Source organism: Ctenopharyngodon idella, chromosome 4 (genome assembly GCF_019924925.1).
Source record: "Ctenopharyngodon idella isolate HZGC_01 chromosome 4, HZGC01, whole genome shotgun sequence".
Lineage (NCBI taxonomy): Eukaryota > Metazoa > Chordata > Actinopteri > Cypriniformes > Xenocyprididae > Ctenopharyngodon > Ctenopharyngodon idella.
In genome coordinates this window covers 21,892,470-21,914,639 of record NC_067223.1, presented here as the reverse complement: position 1 = coordinate 21,914,639, position 22,170 = coordinate 21,892,470, and the positions used below count along the sequence as shown (strand labels likewise).

Sequence of the window (22,170 nt, the reverse complement as noted above, 5' to 3'; positions counted from 1 at the left end):
AAACATGCTATTATCGTCATGAAACAGGAAGTTGTTGTAACTCAAGCATACAATGTCCGATCTGCCTCAAACTTTACATGGTTTCATAAGTGCCCTGGCCTGAAGATATCTACATGGAAAAATGTAGTTATAGTCATAGTGCCACCAGCTGGTAGCAGGATGTGTGGCAAATATAAATGACTGACGTAATCCTCCTATATTTATATACTTAAATTTATATACTAAAATACTATACTGGTTTGTGAGCGTGACACGAGACTGTGATAAACTTCCTTGAAACTTCCTTCCGCGAAATCAAAGCAATTTATTATGTATACCAATATTTACAACTGGTGCAACATACGTTTTTAAATCTATGATCTGTGGAATATCGCATATGACGAATCTGTCGCCATCTAACATCTGCCAGAAATCCAGGTAAACATTCTTGTGTGCACACGCGCGTCTCCATTTAACAGGAGGAATGTAAGGCTAAATCTAGTGATGGGCAGATCGAGGCTTCATGAAACATTGAAGCAGTTGAATCAAATGTGTCGTAATGTGTCGAGGCTTTGAAACAATCTGACACCTGTCTCCACGGTGACCCCTAGTGGTCAGAACAGTGTAAATGCAACAAAACACAGGCCAAACATGCATTAAAAATACCTTTTACAAATGTATTGCAAAAGTTTTATTGAAAGTAAAATTTATCAAATGCAATTAACTAATCATCTAATAAGATTAAATATAGAGTGTCTGTATAATATGTGTTCTTGTATCAATTTTCAGGGCTTGCTTCTCTGTTCCATGGCTCAAGCTAAACAGGCAAATAAGAGATTAATAACTACCAATATTCATTTTAATTATTCTAATGTCTAATTAAAACATCTACTAATGTATAAAACCATAGGGTAAAGCCCATAGACTTGTTCAAGTTCTCAGAGAATCTATCATTGCCCTCTACCGGTGAACTATTGAAATTACGAACTGTTTTGAAACGTTTCGAAACAGTGATGACGTAATGAAGCCTTGTTTACTGAAATCACGTGACTTTGGCAGTTTGATACACGCTCCGAATCACTGATTCGGAACAAAAGATTCATAAAGCTTCAGAGCTTCATGAAGCAGTGTTTCAAAATCGGCCATCACTAGCTAAATCCCAAATGGCACACTTCTATGCACTTTCGTTCTTGTGGACTTACAATGGCTGTCGTATGCGCGTGTCTGTTAAGTACACAAGACCGTAGGTTGTCCCATTCATCATTTTAGGTTTCAGAAGGGTGCTTGCAAGCGCCCCCGTTTGCGTCCGCTATGTGCCCTCGATGTGCCACTTCAGCTGATTCCGCAAGTCTGAACTACACAGAGGACTTTACTCGGCAGTCAAAGCGGCATTATGTCATGAAAGTGCAGACTCAGAGAAAGAGAAAGGTTTAGGGTTCCATTTGGGACAAGGCTTTTGCCGTTTCTCAATACAAAGTACGCAAAGTACACTTCATTAGTTGAACTACGCAGCACGGCCCACTGGATAACAGAAAGCTTAAAGGAGCTGCGTTTATTCCCAGTCACGGATACCATTATTAAACAGCATTGCAACATCCAGTGAGACGTTTTTCAATTCGACACACACCTTGCATTTACAAAGTACAAATCACTCGATGATTAAACTAGTTTTAAATCGGATGAAACAGCCTTAACATCCCCAACAAGACTGACGAGGACACAAAACAGGAGAAACATGCCATGAATGAAGATAGAAGACTTCTAAATCCCAAAACCACCAACCTTACAAATTTACCATGAATGAACTAGTAAATTAACATGGTTTGTGTAAATATAGCCATTTATATTGCAACATATTTATTAGGTGGATAGGGGCATATATAATTAATTTCTTTGTGAAGGGGTATTTTATCTGTGTTTAGGTGTTTTTTGTTGGCCTGTATAACATATAATATAATTTGACAGTGGTAGTAAGTAGCCATGTATGGTTTTAACTGTGGTTACCAACTCTCACTGTGAGAATATTTTCATTTAAGCCTAATAATTAATAAAAAAAAATGTACCAATAAGGAGACCCCCCAGCCCACCTCAACTTTTTGATTTGATAATCCGGCCCTCGAATGAAACTACTCTAAGAGCCCTGATGTATAGTATCCAGGACTGGAAATGGGGGGAAATGCGGAGAGACAAAGTCCAGGGAGCGAATTTTTTAAAAACCATTACTTTAATTGACTTTAAATTTTATATGGATAAAACAGCCTTTACATATCTAAAATTATTCAGATTTAATAGGATTTTAAAACAAACTTAATAATGATGTCTAGCCTGAAAAGGGTGTTTCCGTTATAAGACACATAGCAGCAAAACAAAATAAAGCAAATCACCTTTTGAAAAAGTAACTTGATGCTTTACAGTTTTTTTCAATTGCTAACAAGCGTTTACCAATACTGCCCAAAACCATATTTTGTTAAATAAACACAAATAAACACAAACTCAACATACGCCAAGGCAATGGCATCCACTATCCAGTGGGCCAACCTCTGTTTGGAGACAGCCTTCCCTTTCTGCTGACCTCCAAAACAGACAAAGAGCTGCTCAGAGCTTCTGAAGCTCTGCATGCGGTCCACGTAAACGCGTAGAGCACGAACGGGACACAGCAACGCAAGGGCTGGGTCTGCCTCCTCCGGGGGCAGCGCTTGCAAGTTCACCACCTGGTCCCGGAAGGGAGAGGTGGGAACTTTGGGCACATATCCAGGCCAGGGTCTCAGGATAACGTGAGAGTGGTCCGGCCCGAATTCCAGGCACAAATCGCTGACCGAAAATGCTTGCAGGTCCCCAACCTTCTTGAAGGAAGGGGCTCGAAGGGAGCTCTCCGCAGGCCCGTGAGGGCGACAGAGAGATCCCCTTTTTTTCTTTATTTAGAGGGAATGAGGCGAGGCCTAGGAGGATTTAACCTCCTGGCGCCTCTGAGGAACCTGATGATCAGGTCGTGCTTTCCTAGTCACGTGCCATCGACCACATCGTGATGTACTGCGATGGCGGCCACATAGACCTTCAGGGTGGAGGGGGACAGCCTCCACTCCAAACCCTCTTGAAGGAAGGAAAGCACGGCACTGATTGGGCATTTCCAGGGGTCGGGCATTTCCAAGAACACCACTCAACGAACAGACTCCACTTCATGGCGTAAGCGCGCCTCGTAGAGGGGGCTCTAGCCGAAGTGATGGTGTCAACTACCGCGGACGGTAGGCCACTTAAGTCTAGGCCACATGGAGGTTCCAGAGATCGGGACGCGGGTGCCATGTGGTGCCAGGGATGGGCTGTCGCGAGGAGCATGAGTTCTGGGAACCAGGTCCGGTTGGGCCAGTACGGCGCAACTAGCAAGACCTGCTCCTCGTCCTCCCTGACCTTGCACAGTGTCTGTGCAAGAAGGCTCACTGGAGGAAACGCATACTTGCGTAGGCCCCGGGGTCAGCTGTGTGCCAGTGCATCCATGCCGAGGGTCCCCTCGGTCAGGGAATAAAACAACTGGCAGTGGGCGGATTTCTGAGAGGCAAACAGGTCCACCTGTGCCTCCCCGAATCGGCTCCAGATCAGCTGGACCGCCTGGGGGTGGAGTTTCCATTCCCCCGGGAGCGTGAGCTGTCGTGAGAGGGCGTCGGCTGCACGATTGAGCTTGCCCGGGATGTAGGAGGCGCGCAGAGACCAGAGTCGGCCCTGACTCCACAGGAGGAGATGGCGGGCGAGTTGCGACATGCGACGGCAGCGCAGTCCACCCTGGTGGTTGATGTACGCTACTGTCGATGTGTTGTCTGTCCGGACCAGTACATGCTTGCCGTGCAGCAGCGGTCAAAACTGGCGCAGAGCAAGGAGTACTGCTAGCAATTCGAGGCAGTTGATGTGCCAGTGGCGTTGGGGTCCTGTCCAGGAGCCCGACACCGACTGACCACTGCATATGGCACCCCAGCTGGTGGTGGAGGCATCTGTTGTAACAACAACATGCCTGGACACTTATACTAGGGGCACTCCGGCCCGTAGAAAAGCAAGGTCCGACCACAGGCTGAATGTGCGGCGACAACTAGGTGTGATAACCACAGGGAGTGAGCCACGGTGCCATGCCCACCTCGGGACTCGGTCGTGAAGCCAGTGCTGAAGTGGTCTCATATGAAGCAATCCGAGCGGCATGACCGCGGCTGCGGATGCCATATGCCCCAGGAGCCTCTGAAATTGTTTCAGTGGGACCGCTGTTTTCCGCGAGAATGAATTCAGGCAGTTCAGCACCGACTGTGCACGCTCGTTGGTGAGACGTGCTGTCATGTTGACCGAGTCCAGCTCCACACCAAGAAAAGACATTTTCTGCACAGGGCAAAGCTTGCTCTTTTCCCAGTTGACCAGAAGCCCCAACTGGCTGAGGTGACTGAGCACCAGGTCCCTGTGTTCGCACGACTGATCTCGAGAGTGAGCCAGAATGGGTCAGTCCTCAAGATAGTTCAAGATGTGAATGCCCACCTCCCTGAGCGGGGTAAGGGCAGCTTCCGCGGCTTTGGAAAGACACGGGAAGGCAGGGACAGCCAAATGGGGAGGACCTAGTACCAGCTCAACCCTTGAAGCAGAGCGCAACACGGTCTGTCGAGGTGAACAAGAGTACATGTCCTTCAGGCCAATCGCTGCAAACCAATCATGGGGTGAACGCAACTTGAACGGGAGCCTGTTAGGTGCCCGATTCAAGACCGGCCATAAACCACCGCTATGTTGGGTACAAAGAAGGACACTTGCAACCTTCAACTCGGCTGGAGGGACAGGCTTTATTGCGTCCTTCGCCAGCAGGAACGCAATCTCCACTCACAGGACAGGGGTGCGCTTGTCTGCCATGAGGCAAGCAAGACACCGCTGAACCTGGGGGACCACCCGGCGAACTGAATCGCGCAGCCGAGTCTGACCGTCCAAATGGGCCAGCGGGACGGTCTGGGAAGCTCTAGTGAGGCTCCCAAGGTCCGTATGAGTGGCACCAAAGGGACAACAGACATACCCGCGGGGGGCAGCGAGGGTGCTTGGGCCTAACCCGGGAAGCACAGCGTCCCGAAGTAGAGGCAGTGAGTGTGGTGCACCCAGATTTATGGGTCCCATGAGGGACTGGCTAGGGAGGCATGAGGAAGCAGCGCGTCCTCTAATGCACACTCCCTGCCTGTGGCAAAAAAACGGGCTGGGAAGGAGGAAGCAGAGCGTCGCTCACTGCCCACGCACACCCTGTATGACCAGAGAGTCAGGAAACCGCTCTTTCTTGAGAATTTGGGGCCACTGGCCATTGAGCCAATGGCGGAACAGTAGAAAAATTCTCCACACGGCCCTCCTCCGGGGGAAGGAGTGGTGCGTACACCAGCTCCTGAGAAAGAGCCGTTCTCAGACTGGACCCCAGTCTGCTTCTGCACTGTCGGGAACTGCTGTGCAATCCCCGCCAGTATCACCAAAGAGATCACTTTGTGAGATGGGAGGGTCAAGAAAGCGCACTTTTTTGACATCTCGCGTCTCAGCAAGGTTTAGCCAGAGATGGCGTTCCTGGACCACCAAGGTGGACATCGTCTGGCCGAGGGCCCATGCTGCGACTTCTCTCACCCAGAGGGCAAGGTCAATCAGCATGCGCGGTTCCTGCATCAACCCCGGCTCAGAACTACCCTCGTGCATTGCCTTGGCCAGCAGGATGACCAAGCACGCAAGAAGGAGGCGGTCTGACCAGCAGCACTGTGAGGCTTAACAGCTAGAGCTGCCATCACCTCACAGGTACTGGATGGGAGACATAGGTGATTCCACCAGGTGGCAGCACTCTGTGGGCATAATGCACCGCAGTTGCACAGTCCACCTGAGGAACCCCCATGAGCGCCCTGACCGCCCCAGAAACAAGGGTAGTGAGAGAGGAAAAACTTTGAACAGATTTTGGCACTAATGTACCTCCATACTGCCAAAGCTCTTCATGCACTCCCGGGAAGAAAGGCATGGAGGCGGGGCAGGGCGATCTTTCGCTTCGCACTCTGAGCCCAGAACCAATCATCCAGCGACAACATTCAGAACGAGTCTGAGCGTGCGGCGGCCCGGGAAAGCATGGCTGTCAACTCTGAATCCGATTCAGCACAAGCAAACACCGCTGAAGCAGGAAGCTCAGCTTCATCTTCCTCTCCAGAGAACATCAGCCCTCTCACCAATGCAGCAATCGACATCTGATCATCATCCAGAGCACCAATGACGTGCTGGGTTGCCATGGCAACACGTGCTGTTAGCAGGAAGCTCACCGGCACACGACACGCTGAGGAGCGGGAGATCCGCGGGGGTTTTCCCGGCGGAAGGCTCTCGCTATAACCCTCGGTCTCCCAAAGTGTTGAACAGACCTGCAGCTGTGCTACACACAAGCGGCGGCTGGGCAACAACAAAGGGGACTCAAACCTTTACAAGAAAGGAGAGTCACGACCTGCGTATCGACGTGATCACGTTCCCTTGAGAACATTAATCACCCACAAGCGCTGTATTCATATGCTGGGCATGTGAGACAGCGATTGTGGCCGTCAGATGAATCCAGGAAACAACCGCATCCAGGAAAGCACGGACAGAAAGGCATCTTTAAAAAGACGCTCGCTGCCGTGCTTGCTCTTTTAGGGAAATACTCATAGCTGAAGCGCCCAGGGACGAATGCTGCCCTGTGTAAACAGCAAGCTGGATGCAAACACCGGCGGAATGCGCCATCACACCTGCAGAGAGATCCCTCGACGAGCTGCAAGCAAAATTGCTGTTATTTGCTCAGAAATTTACTCTCAGTAGAGGTGAATTGGAAGAGCGATCGCTGTACAACCGCTCGGCTCCGAAGCAAAAGTATGAATGAAAGTGAGTAGGCCGGTCCTATTTATACCCGGATGCCGGGGGTGTGGTCCAGCATGTAAATCTCACTGGCCAATTCCCATTGGCTCGTTTTGTACCCTTGGAGGTGACTGGGCTCCCAAGCGAGACCCCATTACATCAGTATCGACGTAACATCGAACGTGACTGACTGAATGGGAACAATAGAGATGCACAATCCAGCACACATTCTTCCTCCTCTCCTCTACCTCTTCTTCTCCCTTGTCCGTGATCCAACTTCTCCTCTCCTCCTTCATCTATTCCTCTCCCTTACCCAGATATTATTTTCTCTCTTCTCATCTGTGTTGTTCTTCAAACACATTGAACAAATCCGATTCAAAGAGTCCTATTTTACTGTGTGTCCATGTAATGAAAAGAAATTCAACACCTGACTATGCCTCCGAGACTGGAATCTGCTATTTCTAAATATTTAAGTGATCTGCTAATTAAAAATGCTTATCAATTGTTTCAGTATTTGTTTTTTTATTTTTTTCCAGTACTTTTCCAGTACTGCTGTTTTTGCAAAAGTAGAGGTTTTATCCTATATTTAAAGATTGGAACATTGGGTCTTCATTTCTGACTTGCTATGTTTAAGCATTTGCAAATAAGATCAGAAAGATCCATGATTTTGGTATGGGGTGAGCTTATATGAAAAGAAAATGTAAGCATTTTAGAAACGTGTTAATTGACTGCATTTTGTGTGTAAACGACATGAATTGTGTTAATGGTATGGCCACAACAGACGGATGTTGTGCTAAATGTGTTTAGAGTTTTGAAAATGTGACTATAGACAAAAGTATGTTAGCAATTTAAAGAAAAATGTAAATAGTATCATATTGTTGTGCCACTAGGTGGCGAAAAGAGACTGTTAAAAAATGCGTTTGTCATTGAATATCCTATGCCACTTCCGTTTCAACTCTATCATTGCTCTTTTTTTTTACCTATGTATGTGTGACTTGCATGTATGTTATGTGTTTGTTAGTTTAGTTGTGTGTTTGTGATTTAGTTAATAAAACTTTTTGTTCTTCTCTGTCTGCAATAGATTGCCTCTTAAATGATCAGATCTTATTACCAGCTCTGTAAATGCTTATTACAAAGTACTGTAAATGCTAAGAAATAATTATTTTTCCATGGCCATGAAAAATACCATTATCTTAGAATTAACTAATAATCAATACTGAGCGTTTACTGGATGAACTGATTTATTGATTGTAATTTTAATGTAGCTACATCAAGTTAATCTGATTAACTGATTCAAATATTCATAATTAACCATAATTATTAATAATAATGAATTATGGATAATTATAATATTTCCCTTTTGAGCTAATTTGCTACAACAATAATTAACAGGATGACTATGTAAATAGCAGAAATAAAAACAAAACAGCATGGGGGTCTAGATAGTGGTCTGGTATGCTATTTTATCAAGGGCAATCTTTCCGATTGGTGATAGATAGGATGGATGATGTCAGTGGCTGAAGATGATTGACAGGAGACTGGACCAAAAACTGGCATCTAAGAAATTGAAAGTAATTGAGAAAAGCAGGGAGATAGAAAAAACACACGGACACAACACGAGGATGTAACAAAAAGCTTGAAGTTTGTAGGTTTTGAAGGCAATATAGATAAATTGATTGATTCTAGGGTGTCGCTATTTGCAGTTGCTGTGTACTTGGGGTGGTTGCTATGTGGTTGTTAGGGTACTTGGGGTGGTTGGTAGGGTACTCTGGTGGTTGCTAAGTTGTTGCTATGCAGTTGCTAGGGTACTCAGGGTGGTTGTATTATCACCTTGCTAGCATGTTTCAGATAGATACCATGCAAAAATGAGTATTATAGGACCCCTTTAACAGATGAGTTTGGATGAGGTGCCTCTGAGAGTCCTGATCCGATCACAGCTTCATTTCATAATCTAAATAACATTTCAATGCTTAGGTCCACATGTTAAGAGAGAAACTACTTCAGATCTTTTTCTTTTTGTCCTGCAGCTGTTAATCTGTGAAGGACGATGGCATCTATTGAAGAGCTGCTTCTGAACTCACTGATGGACCTGATAGAACCTGAACTGAGTCAGTTTCAGTGGCACTTAAAGAAACATGAGCGTATATCAAATTCTGAAATGGAGAATGCAGATAGGTTAAAAACGGTTGATAAGATGGTTGCAAGTTTTGGACCAGAAGAAGCTGTGAAGACCACGTTGGAGATCCTGAGGAAGATGAACCACAATAATCTGGCTGAGCAGCTGGAGAACAATCACAAGCAAGGTACCGTTTCATTCACTGTGACTGTAATGTGATTAACTTTACCAATGTGATAGTTTGAATTAAATTTTGCTCTGCTGATGTGCTTATGTGATTTATGTTTCCGAATTTCAAATCCAATAAGAGAATAAAAATAAAAATAAACTAGCAATTGCACAAATAAATACAACTGAACAAAGATCAGATTGAAATAAAATGTTTTAAGATTTTTAGGTATTCAGGTACAGAAGCTAATCAAATGTAAAATAACACTGCACTTTATGAATTAGTTTATACCTTGCAAATATAGTTACAAAAGTTATTCAGTCCAGAACAGCAAGAGAATTTTCTCTTTGTCTTTTGTTCTTTGATTAATGTTATTGAAAGTAAACAAGGAAAGCGGGGAGATTGCACACGGACACACAGACACAACACAATGATGCAACAAACAGCTTGAAGTTTGGCAGTTTTGAAGGCAATGCAGTCTATCTAGATAGTTTGATTGATTTTAGGGTGTTGCTATGCAGTTGCTAAGGTACTCTGGGTGGTTGCTATGGTGTTGCTATGTGGCTTCTAGGGCATTCTGGGTGGTTACTTCTATGTGGTTGTGTATTTATCTGTTCAAGCGTGAGTCTACGGTTTAAAATCACATTAAATCACTTTTCCAGTAGCATGCTTTGGATGTGTGCGCAGCACAGAAAACAATGTGTGGGTCTTGCGCTTGAATGGCTTAAAGTCAAATTAAAATGCACAGAAAGGAATCGATAAGAGGAACCGAAAATTTAATTTTATAACAAGTATCCAATTCCTGACCTTAAGTATTCAATTCCAGAATTGGAATCAAATTTTGATTCCCAACCCTAAATTTTGGTCAGAACAGTCCAATAGTGACAATCCAATAAATGCTCTGGAATTAATTAGTAAAATGTATTTTTTATGCATATGTTGTGATTTTATCTTTATTTATATATATTTCTTATTTATATTTGACCTTTTCTATGTAAAGCACTTTGAATTACCATTGTGTATGATATGTGCTATATAAATAAACTTGCCCTGCCTTGCCTAGAAAAAGAAAGTTATACAGGAATAAATTTAAATTGAAACCAATTACCATATGCGTGGTTACTTCCTGGTTGTCGTTAAACCAGCTTGGGCATTTCTGGTAAACTGTTAGCTGATCATGATGAACTCGCTGTAGATCGACACAAAACCATCAGTGGTTGACTTTTTAATGTTGTATTCATATTTTAATACAGTTATCACATTTACCTAATTTGCCAATAAACCAGTTTTATTGATTGCAATAAAGACAGAGGTATTGGAAATGTTTAAGAAATGCTGTGTCTGTAATTAGACACGCACATTTTTTTCCAGCACTTCAAATGCTATTTTTAATGTGATGACCACAAACATTATTTGTTCATCCTTCTGTGATTGTCTCAATTTGTAAAACCAAATGATTCAAAATGTTGGATAGAAAACACTTTTATTTAAAAACTAAAAAGACATTAATTACCACTATAACCAGCAGATGGCAGCAGTGTAGCATTTCTCATATAATAGCCATTTCTTCGTTTTTTACTTAGTTTCAATTTTGAATAAATATTAAACATTGTAAAATGACTAGGTTTAAAAATACACTTTGTCAATGTGAAGTATGAAGTACTCACAAAATCTCATGAAAAACAATAGCTTTTATTGTGAATGAATTACACAAAGCGAGCACCACTCTTTCCCTTTGTAACCACAGAAGCTGTCAGTCAGTGCAGCGCAAACGCAATGATTTTGATACACTTGTGAAAACTCATTTTATTCAATGTATCTATCTAAAGTGCACAATAAATATTTAATTTTTGACACCTTTTTTCACTCTAAAGTGTAAAAACTTATAGTCGATTTCAATTTAGCCAGCAGGAACACTGAGATACGTCTTTTATTTATTTATTTTTATGTCGTCTTACGTTTGAATAACTAAATTAATGCTATGCCCTATATTCTGATTATAAACTAAGTATAACACTATCGATGCTTAACAAACCAGCAACTGACAATTCACTGGAAGTTTTTCAGCTGGCTTATATTATTGCAGAAGCATTTGTCATGGCATTTCAATCACCTTTTATGTTTTCAACTAAAGTATAATCAATGTAAGATGTGCATGTAAACACTATTGCAGTAAGAGTGTGATTAATTTATATATAGTAGAAGCATGAATTTATGAAAAACACAATCACTTAGTCTTTGGTGACTTTTTCCCTCTTTTATAAAGGCTCAACTGCAGACGACAGTCAAGTTATTCTTCATGATTACACAGAGACCAGCCTCAAACTGAAGAAAAAATTAAAACAAGACTACAACCGGATACTGATTGGTAATTCAGAGACGGGTCATCGGAAATGCCTGAACGATATCTACACTGATTTATATGTGGTGGAGAATGAGACTGGAGGAAGAGTAAACGACCATGAGATCGAATCAAATCAGAACAGACTGACTGCCAAGGAGAAGCCAATCAAGTGTAATGACATGTTTAAAGTCCAGTCCACAGGTCAACAAAACAGAAAAGTGCTGACAATGGGGATCGCAGGAGTAGGAAAAACTGTCTCTGTCAATAAATTCATCTTTGACTGGGCTGAAGGAAAAGAAAATCAGGATATAGTCTTCATATTTCCACTTCCATTCCGTAGATTGAATTTGATTAAAGAAGAGTACAGTCTCATGGGAATGCTTAACAAATACTTTTTTAGTAGTCCTGAAGAACTGCCCTCTCTTCCTGAAGGTGATGGTAAAGTTATGTTCATCTTTGATGGGCTGGATGAATGTCGCTTTCCTTTGAACTTCAAAGAAGATGACATATTTACAAATGTAAATGAAAAAACAACAGTGAGTAAGATAATAATAAACCTTATGAAGACACATCTGGTTCCCTCTGCTCTCATCTGGATCACATCCAGACCAGCAGCAGCCAGTCTGATACCCCGAGACTACACTGATCAAGTGACAGAGGTGCGTGGATTTAACAATGAACAGAAAGAGCAATACTTCATCAAAAACAGTCCTAAGGTTTCTGAAAACATTATCCGTCACATCAGGAAATTCAGGAGCCTGTACATCATGTGTCATATCCCTGTATTCTGCTGGATCTCTCTTACTGTTCTTCAGCCTCTACTGGCTCGAGAGAGCAATGACAAAACACCCACAACACTCACAGGGATGTACACAAGTTTCTTAATTTCTCAGCAGCAACAGATGGAAAAAAAATACTGTGATGGCCCTGAACCTGAAGCCAATGCAAGGTCTTTTGATGAGATTATTCTGAAGCTTGGGAAACTGGCCTTTAAACAGTTGGAGAAAGGAAACCTGATTTTCTACAAAAAAGATCTTGAGGAATGTGGATTGGATGTCAACGAAGGGTCAGTGTACTCAGGGCTTTGCACCCAGATGTTTCAGGAGGAAAAGGTTTCAGCAAGAAAAGTTTACAGCTTCATACATCTCAGCATACAGGAATTCCTTGCTGCTCTTTATGTGTTTTTGACAGGAACGTACAAAAACCCATTTCTTGAAACCTGGGAAAAACTGACATGGAATTTATCCAAAAAGCCACTGTTTATGCTTCATAAGGCTGCAGTCAAGAAGGCTTTGCAAAGCGAGAACGGACACCTGGACCTTTTCCTCCGGTTCCTCCTGGGTCTCTCATTGGAGTCCAATCAGAATGACCTAAAGGAACTACTGCCAAAACTGAAACTGAAAACAGAGAACATGAAAATCACTGCTGACTATATCAAAAAGAAAATAGAGAAGGAGAAATCGGTAGAGAGGACCATTAATCTCTTCCACTGTCTGAGTGAACTGAATGATGACTTTATAGAGGAAATCCAGAAGAATTTGAGCTCAGGAAATTTTTCAGCACAGAATCTCTCCTCTGCTCAGTGGTCGGGTCTGGTGTTTCTGCTCCTCATGTCAGAAGAGACTCAAGAAAAGTTTGAAATGCAGAAATACAGAAGATCTGATGAATCACTGATGAGACTGCTGCCAGTCATCAAAAACACCAGAAGAGCACTGTAAGAGTCTCCTAGTCTTTTGTAATTGCCTTAAATTTACATGGGTGACTTGTTGGCCCAGATTGTTCAGCAAAAATGAACAAATGTAATGTGTGTGATATAAATACTTGTTTGATGTTTTATGAAGATAAAATTGTTTTAGCTTTGCTTACATCACTACAGCTCCAGATTATAAACGCTACCCAATAAGCATTGCTGTTGTTGTTTGTTTTGCTCTCTACACAGGCTACAGTGTTGTAATCTCACTGCTCAGTCCTGTGAACTTTTGTCTTCAACTCTACAATCATCAAACTCTGTCCTAAGAGAGCTGGACCTGAGTAACAATGACCTCCAGGATTCTGGAGTGAAGATTTTTTCTAAAACACTAAGGAGTCCAAACTGTCAGCTGGAGATACTGAAGTTTGAGCTCAAATACTTTATTTTTTGCAATAAGTTAATTATTAAATCACATTGCTAAAATTTATTCTGTATGCAATTACATTGTGTTTTTCTTCTTCAGATTACCCACATGTAATCTCACTGCTCAGTGTTGTGAGAGTTTGTCTTCAGCTCTACAATCCTCCTTCCTGAGAGAGCTGGACCTGAGTAACAATGACCTCCAGGATTCAGGAGTGAAGCTTCTTTCTGACGGACTGAAGGACCATAAAAGTCCAAACTGTCAGCTGAAGATACTGAGGTTTGAGTTCAAAAACTTTTTTTTTTTTTTTTTTGCAATAAGTTTATTAAAAATCACACTGCTAAGATTTATCCTGTATGCAATTACATTGTTTTTGTTCTTCAGATTTCCCACATGTAAACTCACTGCTCAGTGTTGTGAGAGTTTGTCTTCAGTTCTTCAGTCCTCAAACTCCTTCCTGAGAGAGCTGGACCTGAGTAACAATGACCTCCAAGATTCAGGAGTGAAGCTTCTTTCTGATGGACTGAAGAGTCTGAACTGTCAGCTGGAGATAATGAGGTAAATGGTTTTAAAATAATTAACTATGCTATATTCAGAGGTGGACTTAACCAATAAGCAAAGTAAGTGGCTGCTTAGGGCCCCAGGGAATCAGAGAGGCAATCTAATTTGGCAAAACATATTTAGCAAATGTTACAGTGTGTATGTGTGTTTGTGCTCTGAAGAGTGTTCTATTTCCACCATGTTTTTGCAGCATTGAACAATGTAGCAATCACAGACATGTTTGTTGATTTACTGAAAGCAACGGCCAGAAGCGTTTAAATTAGTCAGAAACCACTCGCCACTGTTTTTATTCAGTGATCAACTCTGTCCTATGAGTTTACAGCATTCCTCCACCACCCCATCTCCCCACTCCTAACTATTCCTCTTCTTGCCCTAAAATCAGGGGTGTGCGGTCCATATAAGCTGTTAATGCTCTGCATACCCATGCCATTAGTGGACTTGCTGGTTAGTATTACCACTTTAAATTACTAGGGCTGCACGTTATATCGCACAGAGAAAGAGAGAGCACACAGATGAACGTGAACACTGAATGCCTTCCTCTTCTGCATCTCTTTGTGCCTAAACGGATACATACATGAAAAAAATGCACATAAAAGATCAACTATCCTCGTAAACAATTGATTATAGCTTTGGTGAATGAAACAATTGAGAAAGAAAATCAGATGTGTAACAGTATTTTGGATCCGTGCCACGCATTCGGTCTTAAAATGACAGAAGCCCCTGCTACATTCTGTGTGGTTAATATTAATCGAACAACAAAAGAAAAAGAGAAAAATCACTTTTGTACTTTTAACACAGATTAATTATGTTTAATTTATACAGTGAAACTATACAGTGTTTTTTTTACAAACCCAATTCCAAAAAAGTTGGGACACTGTACAAATTGTGAATAAAAACAGAATGCAATAATGTGGAAGTTTCAAATTTCAATATTTTATTCAGAATACAACATTGATGACATATCAAATGTTTAAACTGAGAAAATGTATCATTTTAAGGGAAAAATAAGTTGATTTTAAATTTCATGGCATCAACACATCTCAAAAAAGTTGGAACAAGGCCATGTTTACCACTGTGTGGCATCCCCTCTTCTTTTTTTAACAGTCTGCAAACGTCTGGGGACTGAGGAGACAAGTTGCTCAAGTTTAGGAGTAGGAATGTTGTCCCATTCTTGTCTAATACAGGCTTCTAGTTGCTCAACTGTCTTAGATCTTCTTTGTCACATCTTGCTCTTTATGATGCGCCAAATGTTTTCTATGGGTGAAAGATCTGGACTGCAGGCTGGCCATTTCAGTACCTGGATCCTTCTTCTACGCAGCCATGATGTTGTAATTGATGCAGTATGTGGTCTGGCATTGTCATGTTGGAAAATGCAAGGTCTTCCCTGAAAGAGATGACGTCTGGAGATGCAGGCTTCTGAACTGAGCGCTGATAACAACTTGGGTTGTCCTTGTCTTCTTTAGTCCAGATGACATGGCATCCCAGTTTTCCAAAAAGAACTTCAAATTTTGATTCGTCTGACCACAGAACAGTTTTCCACTTTGCCACAGTCCATTTTAAATGAGCCTTGGCCCAGAGAAAACGCCTGTGCTTCTGGATCATGTTTAGATATGGCTTCTTTTTTGACCTATAGAGTTTTAGCTGGCAACAGCGAATGGCACGGTGGATTGTGTTCACCGGAAGTATTCCTGAGCCCATGTTGTGATATCCATTACAGTAGCATTCCTGTATGTGATGCAGTGCCGTCTAAGGGCCCGAAGATCACGGGCATCCAGTATGGTTTTCCGGCCTTGACCCTTACGCACAGAGATTGTTCCAGATTCTCTGAATCTTTGGATGATATTATGCACTGTAGATGATGATAACTTTAAACTCTTTGCAATCTTTCTCTGAGAAACTCCTTTCTGATATTGAATTGGTGATCCTCTGCCCATCTTGACTTCTGAGAGACACTGCCACTCTGAGAGGCTCTTTTTATACCCAATCATGTTGCCAATTGACCTAATAAGTTGCAAATTGGTCCTCCAGCTGTTCCTTATATGTACATTTAACTTTTCCAGCCTCTTATTGCTACCTGTCCCAACTTTTTTGGAATGTGTAGCTCTCATGAAATCCAAAATGAGCCAGTATTTGGCATGACATTTCAAAATGTCTCACTTTCAACATTTGTTATCTATATTCTATTGTGAATAAAATATAAGTTTATGAGATTTGTAAATTATTGCATTCCTTTTTTATTCACAATTTGTACAGTGTCCCAACTTTTTTGGAATCGGGTTTGTAAAAATAAAAGCATCAAAACTTTAAACATATTAAAAATTTAATGCACAAATCTTAAACTTGTGTTTGTGTTCTTAAATGTTGTTTTCCTTGGTTTTATTACTCTGTACTTTGTGCTCTCTTACATTTTCTCATATTTTACTCTTTTGTACATGTGCTGTTCCCTTTCGAAAGGGAACGAGACACTGCGTTTTACCGCATTATGAGGAACATCACTCGTGAACCGGTGTCTGAAAGCCAAGTATCAAATCTCTCCAATCCTATTGGCCGGCGACAGCCTATGACGTCATCATAGCGCGACCCAGAAGTTTTTGTCTGATCGCGATTTCATTGAATCCGGTAAGGAAACTTTATATCATGTCTGACAAACGTTTCAGAAACTGTGATGACCCGTGTCCCAGGTTTTTGACACTCTGTGATACACACACACAATCTGTGCGTTTTCTGTCTGGGAGAGGAGCACGCGCGGACAGTGCTTGAGGGCGCTGTCTGTGTTATCTGTGTTAACTGTGAGCGTCTCCCTATCAGGACGCTCCATTTTCGTTTGACATTCTTCTTGAGGGAAGAGGTGTCAGCATCTGTGCCTGGTGGTTCTGGCCCTGCTCGTACTGAGGCAGACCGGTGGCTGAAATCATGGGGCTTGCAGGTGGAGCTTGTTGAGGAGTTTGAGAGAGGTGTAAATCTCTCTCAGTCCCCTGGGGCTGACGAGGATGAGCTGTTGGATGATGATGACGTTCTTTCATTGACGGCATCGGGTCCAGCAGTGAGTGCTCTTCTGGCTTTTAGCCCTAGAGAGCAGGAGATGGCTGTTGAAGGGGAAGCAGGTGAGCCTGCTGAATCTTCAAAGCCTCCCTGCCACAAAATGGCCACCTCTCAGTCACCTTTGAGTTAGCACTCTTTACTTCAGATAGATCTATGTTTGTGTCGGCCTACTGGGCCACCTGACATTGTTTGCTTGTTGAGCTTTGCTCCACTCTGGAGTCGGAGGTATCGCCGGCGATACCACCTCGGTTTTTTTCTTACCAGTGTGAAAGAGACTAAAAATACTTTGTCAATTTTGCACATACAATTAAGAGTTATACACCATTTTAATCTGTGGAATATCTTCTTTTATTTGTGTACACTCTAACATGATGCGTGATCTCTCGTCTCCCTCTGAAGGAAGTCCAATCTGATCGTTCTCAGAAAATTAACTTTACTTATTATATTTAAAGTATATTAAAATAGAAAATCATTATTTGGTTAGAGACTTGAGACTTTTTTTAACCTGTTAACCAGCACCCCCACTTTTGGAAAATCCCAAGAAATGACATACCCAAACTAAAACAGATACAGTTCATGAACCCTTTGCACTAGAAGCATAAGTAAGGTCTCATTTGAAAGCAGACACTTTGCAGTTTATTGTAAAGTCATAATTATTGTCACAATGAAGAAAATAGTTAAAAATAGCTTCAAATTTTGAAAAGTTATTAGAAATGTATTTTTATGAAATATCTTTATGGAAATAAAAGTGAAGTTGGCCTTGTGGCAATCTAGAAATGCACTGCAGCTGAAGCCACATGCCTGGCCATGTTATATTTCAAATCTGAAGATGATAAGTTTCAATATTATTAGATGTTTTTCAAGATCATGTCATGTGATTTTATTTAGAAAAGAGTCTAAAATAATAACTGATGTTTATAGTCATCTATTCAAGTGTATTGTCTGTATTGTTTTGTGGTGCTAACTGCCCCATTCAGTTTCAGTCTCCCCTGAACACATTCACACCTCTCTGGCCTGCTTATGGCTGTAATTATTATTTTCTTTTGTCTTTATAATTACTGACGATGTGCTATTCAAGATGATTTAATCCCCCATTTCTTTCACCAAACTTCTCACTTCACCTTCTTTAAAACTGTATCTAATGCCCTTTTTGAAAAAAGAGAAAAAATCTGTGAGCTGTACAATTCAAAATTATTTATTTGCATTAGCTCAGAACAGGTGCATCTCTGGGCTCGTTAGCATGTTAGCTTAGCACACCAACAAAACACGAAAATTTATAAGATTAAAACCATATTTTTGCTCCAAACTTACAAGTCAAATGTTTTAAATAACCTTATGTGATGCGATGTGGCTTCGGATCAAAAATCAGACAGAAATTCTATTATTATGAATACCCAACATGGCGTAAAGAACACAGATAAACCACATTTCGTCACACTCGTGTATTTATTACTTCCAAAAGTGTCGATCTGGATGTTATATCGATGTTTTCAGCGAACTCTGGAAGCCTCTGTTAGTTCCTGGAAGGTCCCATAATATGCCTCTCTTTCATCATGTGTCATTTGTTGACTAAAGGTGCACAGAGTGCCCTCCGGCTGCAGATTTGACTTGAAAACAAAGTAGATCTGTGTATACAGTGCTCATATGATGACAACAGCGCGTTTTGGGTAAAAATTGAATAAATATTACTCCTCTGTATAGAAAATTGACAAACGTATGAGAATCCATTAATATTTCTCCAAATGTGCATGCTTTTAAGCTAAAAGCCCTGAGGGATGTCATTTTGTCAAGTTTTTCCATGACGATTTCACAGGAGTTTTTTTCTCAATGGCTGAGGCTGACGCTCATATTTCAATGAAAAGGTAACGACTCTGTTTTTCATATTCATAACTCCCGACGCATATTAACAAATAACGGTCATTATACGATGTTGAGAGTAAAATAAAGATTAAAAATTGAAGCTCGAGTCTTAGATCTTTTTAATGATGTATAGTTTGTCAAGATAATTATATTACATCTAACAGTAAATTTGAGCTAATTTAAACAAAGAAACTTCAGTGCGTCGGCGCACTCGCGCAGGTTAACAGGTTAAAAACATTAGTAATGCGTCCAATCTTTTGGCCTATACAAAATTTTCTTAACATGATGTGCAATAATACGTGCATGCATGAGATCACAAAAAATCATGTTTTTTTTGTCAAGAGTGGATATTAATCCTGTTATCAGCATGATCACAGAGGGTTTTTCACACATCCTACCTGACTGAAAGAGCTCATTATTATGTGGGTAATTCAGGTCATTATGCGGATCTTTTGTCTTCTCAGGTGTGAATCACAGCATTATTCATGAAGATTCACGTCTCCGCGCATGCTGTGTTTCTTGACAAAAAGTGTCTTAAAAATCTAAATTAATATATTGTTTTATATGAACGAGTAGGCAGGATAATTTTTACATCATTTTGAAGCAAAAACTCTAGTCTACAACTTCCAATACCCAGAAGTCTTGTGAACACATATATATTATTATTTTTTGGGCCTTATTTCAGTGACTTATGTTTTTTGTTTTTTCAATAACCACGCATAAACGTTATTCCTTCAAAAAATCAAACACGTACATACATGTTGCTCACATATTATGGTAGCCTAGTTTGTGCTGAATACAGTGTAATGGCACTTTTTCATTAATATGTTTATGAATAACTGAAAAAAGCACAAATGTCAGGGCATGTCAAAACTTCTCCAGGGCCCAAACAATCCTCAGACCCCAGAGGGTTAAGTTTCCTCTTCTCTGGTTGAGTTCAGAGGTTGAATTTAAGCCCCAGGCAGATCTATGCTTCATGCAGCCCTACAGGCCGACAGCTTAGCCAGCCTAGGCTAGAACTAGGGCTTAGGTGATTTACTAAAGCATTCACCCTTTATTGCTACTATCCCTTGTCAGGTTGTATAGTTCCTAGTCCTCCTCTTATTTGAGTTGTCAGGCCATATGCCCATTACCATTTTGGTGTAGGTGCTGGTTAGATAAGGTAGCAGGCTGTCTCTAGCCTCCCTGGTGCCATTGTCTCAGGTGGTAGGCCCTTATCTTTGTTTAGATAAGTATATGCTATGTTGCTTAGGCCCCACTTTTCTAGAACTTCATTCATACTGAATTTGTCTTTCTCCTGAGCCCCTTGAATTGGCATTCAAGCTCGAGGTTACGGTGTTAGCTTAGTTTCTCTAGGGTTCAGTACAGATGTGTTATTTCTGTCTGGTGAGAGCATCCATTCTTTTCAGGATGGTATGTATGAATAGCAAAGCGTTGTGTTTGCTTTGAGTTCTAGCTTTGCCCTACACATGTGTGAGCTTGACTCCTTGCTGCCACAGGTTAGCACCTGTTCTTATGAGTAGTAGGCTTGTTTTTAGCCTCTGTTAGAGCATGGTGACTACTTGTACTCCTCTTGCTTTAGGGTTATTGGTGTTTTACTGAGTACATGACCTGATGGATTGCATAGCTCAGGTTGAGTGGTAAGGAACCTCACTTTCAGTTTGGTTCTTTTTAGCTCCCTTTAGATCACTGCCACAACAGCTTATTGTGTCTGCGGAGTTGAAGGCTCAGGTAATCTGAGCCTCCTTCTAGCACATTAGCTTGTGGTTTTTGGTAGATGTTCATGAGTTTGCTCACTTAATTTAGCAGTGTCACAGGTTATGCCTGTGTCTGTCCGAAGTAGTAGGCCACTTCAGGCCTCCTTCAGACCATGGTAGCATATGTTGTTGCGCCCCCTTTCTGTTAGGGCTAGTGTGTTTAGGCACATTGCCTGTTGGAATGTGTAGACTTAAGCTCAGGTTGAGTTAAGCTAGTTAACAGACAATTGTTTGTTAGGTTTTAGAGCTGGTTCCCTTTGAGCTTGGTCTCCTGTAGAACCACTAGCTGGCGCCACGTGTCTTTTGGAGTCACAGGCCCTATTTGGGCCTCCTTCAGTTAAGATGTTGGCACAGTACTGTGTTGGTTTTGCTATCACTGCCACTGGCTATGCCCGTATCTGTTATAGCAGGTTTGGTTTGGGCCTCTCTCAGAGCATACTGGCGGAGTATGTACTCCTCTTGCTTTGAGTAAAAAGTGTTTTACTGAGTACATGGCCTGTTGGTTTGTGTTGGATTTTTTAGCTTTAGTTGAGCTAAATAGTTACCTCACTAAGTAAGTCTGGTTCTATTATGGCTCCTAGAACTTTTAGTTGCCACTAGCTGGCACAATGTGTCTTTGAGCTGTAGGCTCTCTGGGCTTCCTTGGAGATCATGTTGGCATATTTTTTGTACTCCTCTTGCTTAAAGAGTAAAAGGTGTTTTACTGAGTACATTGCTGAGTGGCCGTTGGCTCAGGTTGAGTTTATCTAGTTTGCTCCCTTGAGCTTGAAACATTGCCACGAGCTGATGCTACGTGTCTGTCCGAAGTCGTAGGCCCGCTTTTGGGCCTCCTACAGATCATGATGGAGTATGTTGTACTCCTCTTGTTTAAAGAGTAAAAGGTGCTTTTACTGAGTACACTGCTTGTCGGATTGTGTTAGGTCAGGGGTCGGCAACCCAAAATGTTCAAAGAGCCATATTGGACCAAAAAACAAATCTGTCTGGAGCCGCAAAAAATTAAAAGCCTTATATAAGCCTTATATGAAGGCAACACAGGCTGTAAGTGTATATTAGCTATATTAGCCTACTATCAAAATGACTAAGTAGGCTACAAATACATAATGAGCATTCATGATTAAATGTTTATTTTCCCTGCAGCGCATCCTGGAGAGAATGACGCACCACGTGACTACTCTGCTGTACGATATTTGGTGCTTTAAGTTTAACTTCCATTACAATATTAATGTATTATATTTTGTTGCGTTGATGAAACTATAGAAATACAATAAAGAAATCAGATTTTTGGTGTCATTTTTATTTTGAGGATTCGAAAAAAAAACAAAATGGAATGTGCATAATAGGCCTCCTGTAATTTCAGACCTCCGCATGGAAATAAAATGCAGTCCTCTTCA

At 41.6% G+C, this 22,170-nt stretch overlaps 1 protein-coding gene across 6 annotated transcripts in view; it reads left to right on the top strand.

Moving 5' to 3' along the window:
- Positions 1 to 22,170, top strand: part of LOC127511060 (NACHT, LRR and PYD domains-containing protein 12-like) — a 79,686-nt gene that overhangs the window by 7,776 nt on the left and 49,740 nt on the right. For 2 of the 6 annotated variants that reach the window (XR_007929827.1, XM_051891428.1), the window contains exons 2-7: positions 8,847 to 9,122; positions 11,371 to 13,162; positions 13,388 to 13,561; positions 13,662 to 13,838; positions 13,944 to 14,117; positions 16,575 to 16,739. Coding sequence is in view for 4 of the 6 variants with exons in the window: in XM_051891428.1 (XP_051747388.1) it covers positions 8,867 to 9,122; positions 11,371 to 13,162; positions 13,388 to 13,561; positions 13,662 to 13,838; positions 13,944 to 14,117; positions 16,575 to 16,695 (2,694 nt within the window). In the remaining 2 variants the exon portion in view is untranslated. Of the gene's footprint in view, positions 1 to 8,846; positions 9,123 to 11,370; positions 13,163 to 13,387; positions 13,562 to 13,661; positions 14,118 to 16,574; positions 16,740 to 22,170 lie in introns of all 6 variants that reach the window. The other 4 variants (XM_051891427.1, XM_051891426.1, XR_007929826.1 and 1 more) reach the window with 2 other exon arrangements.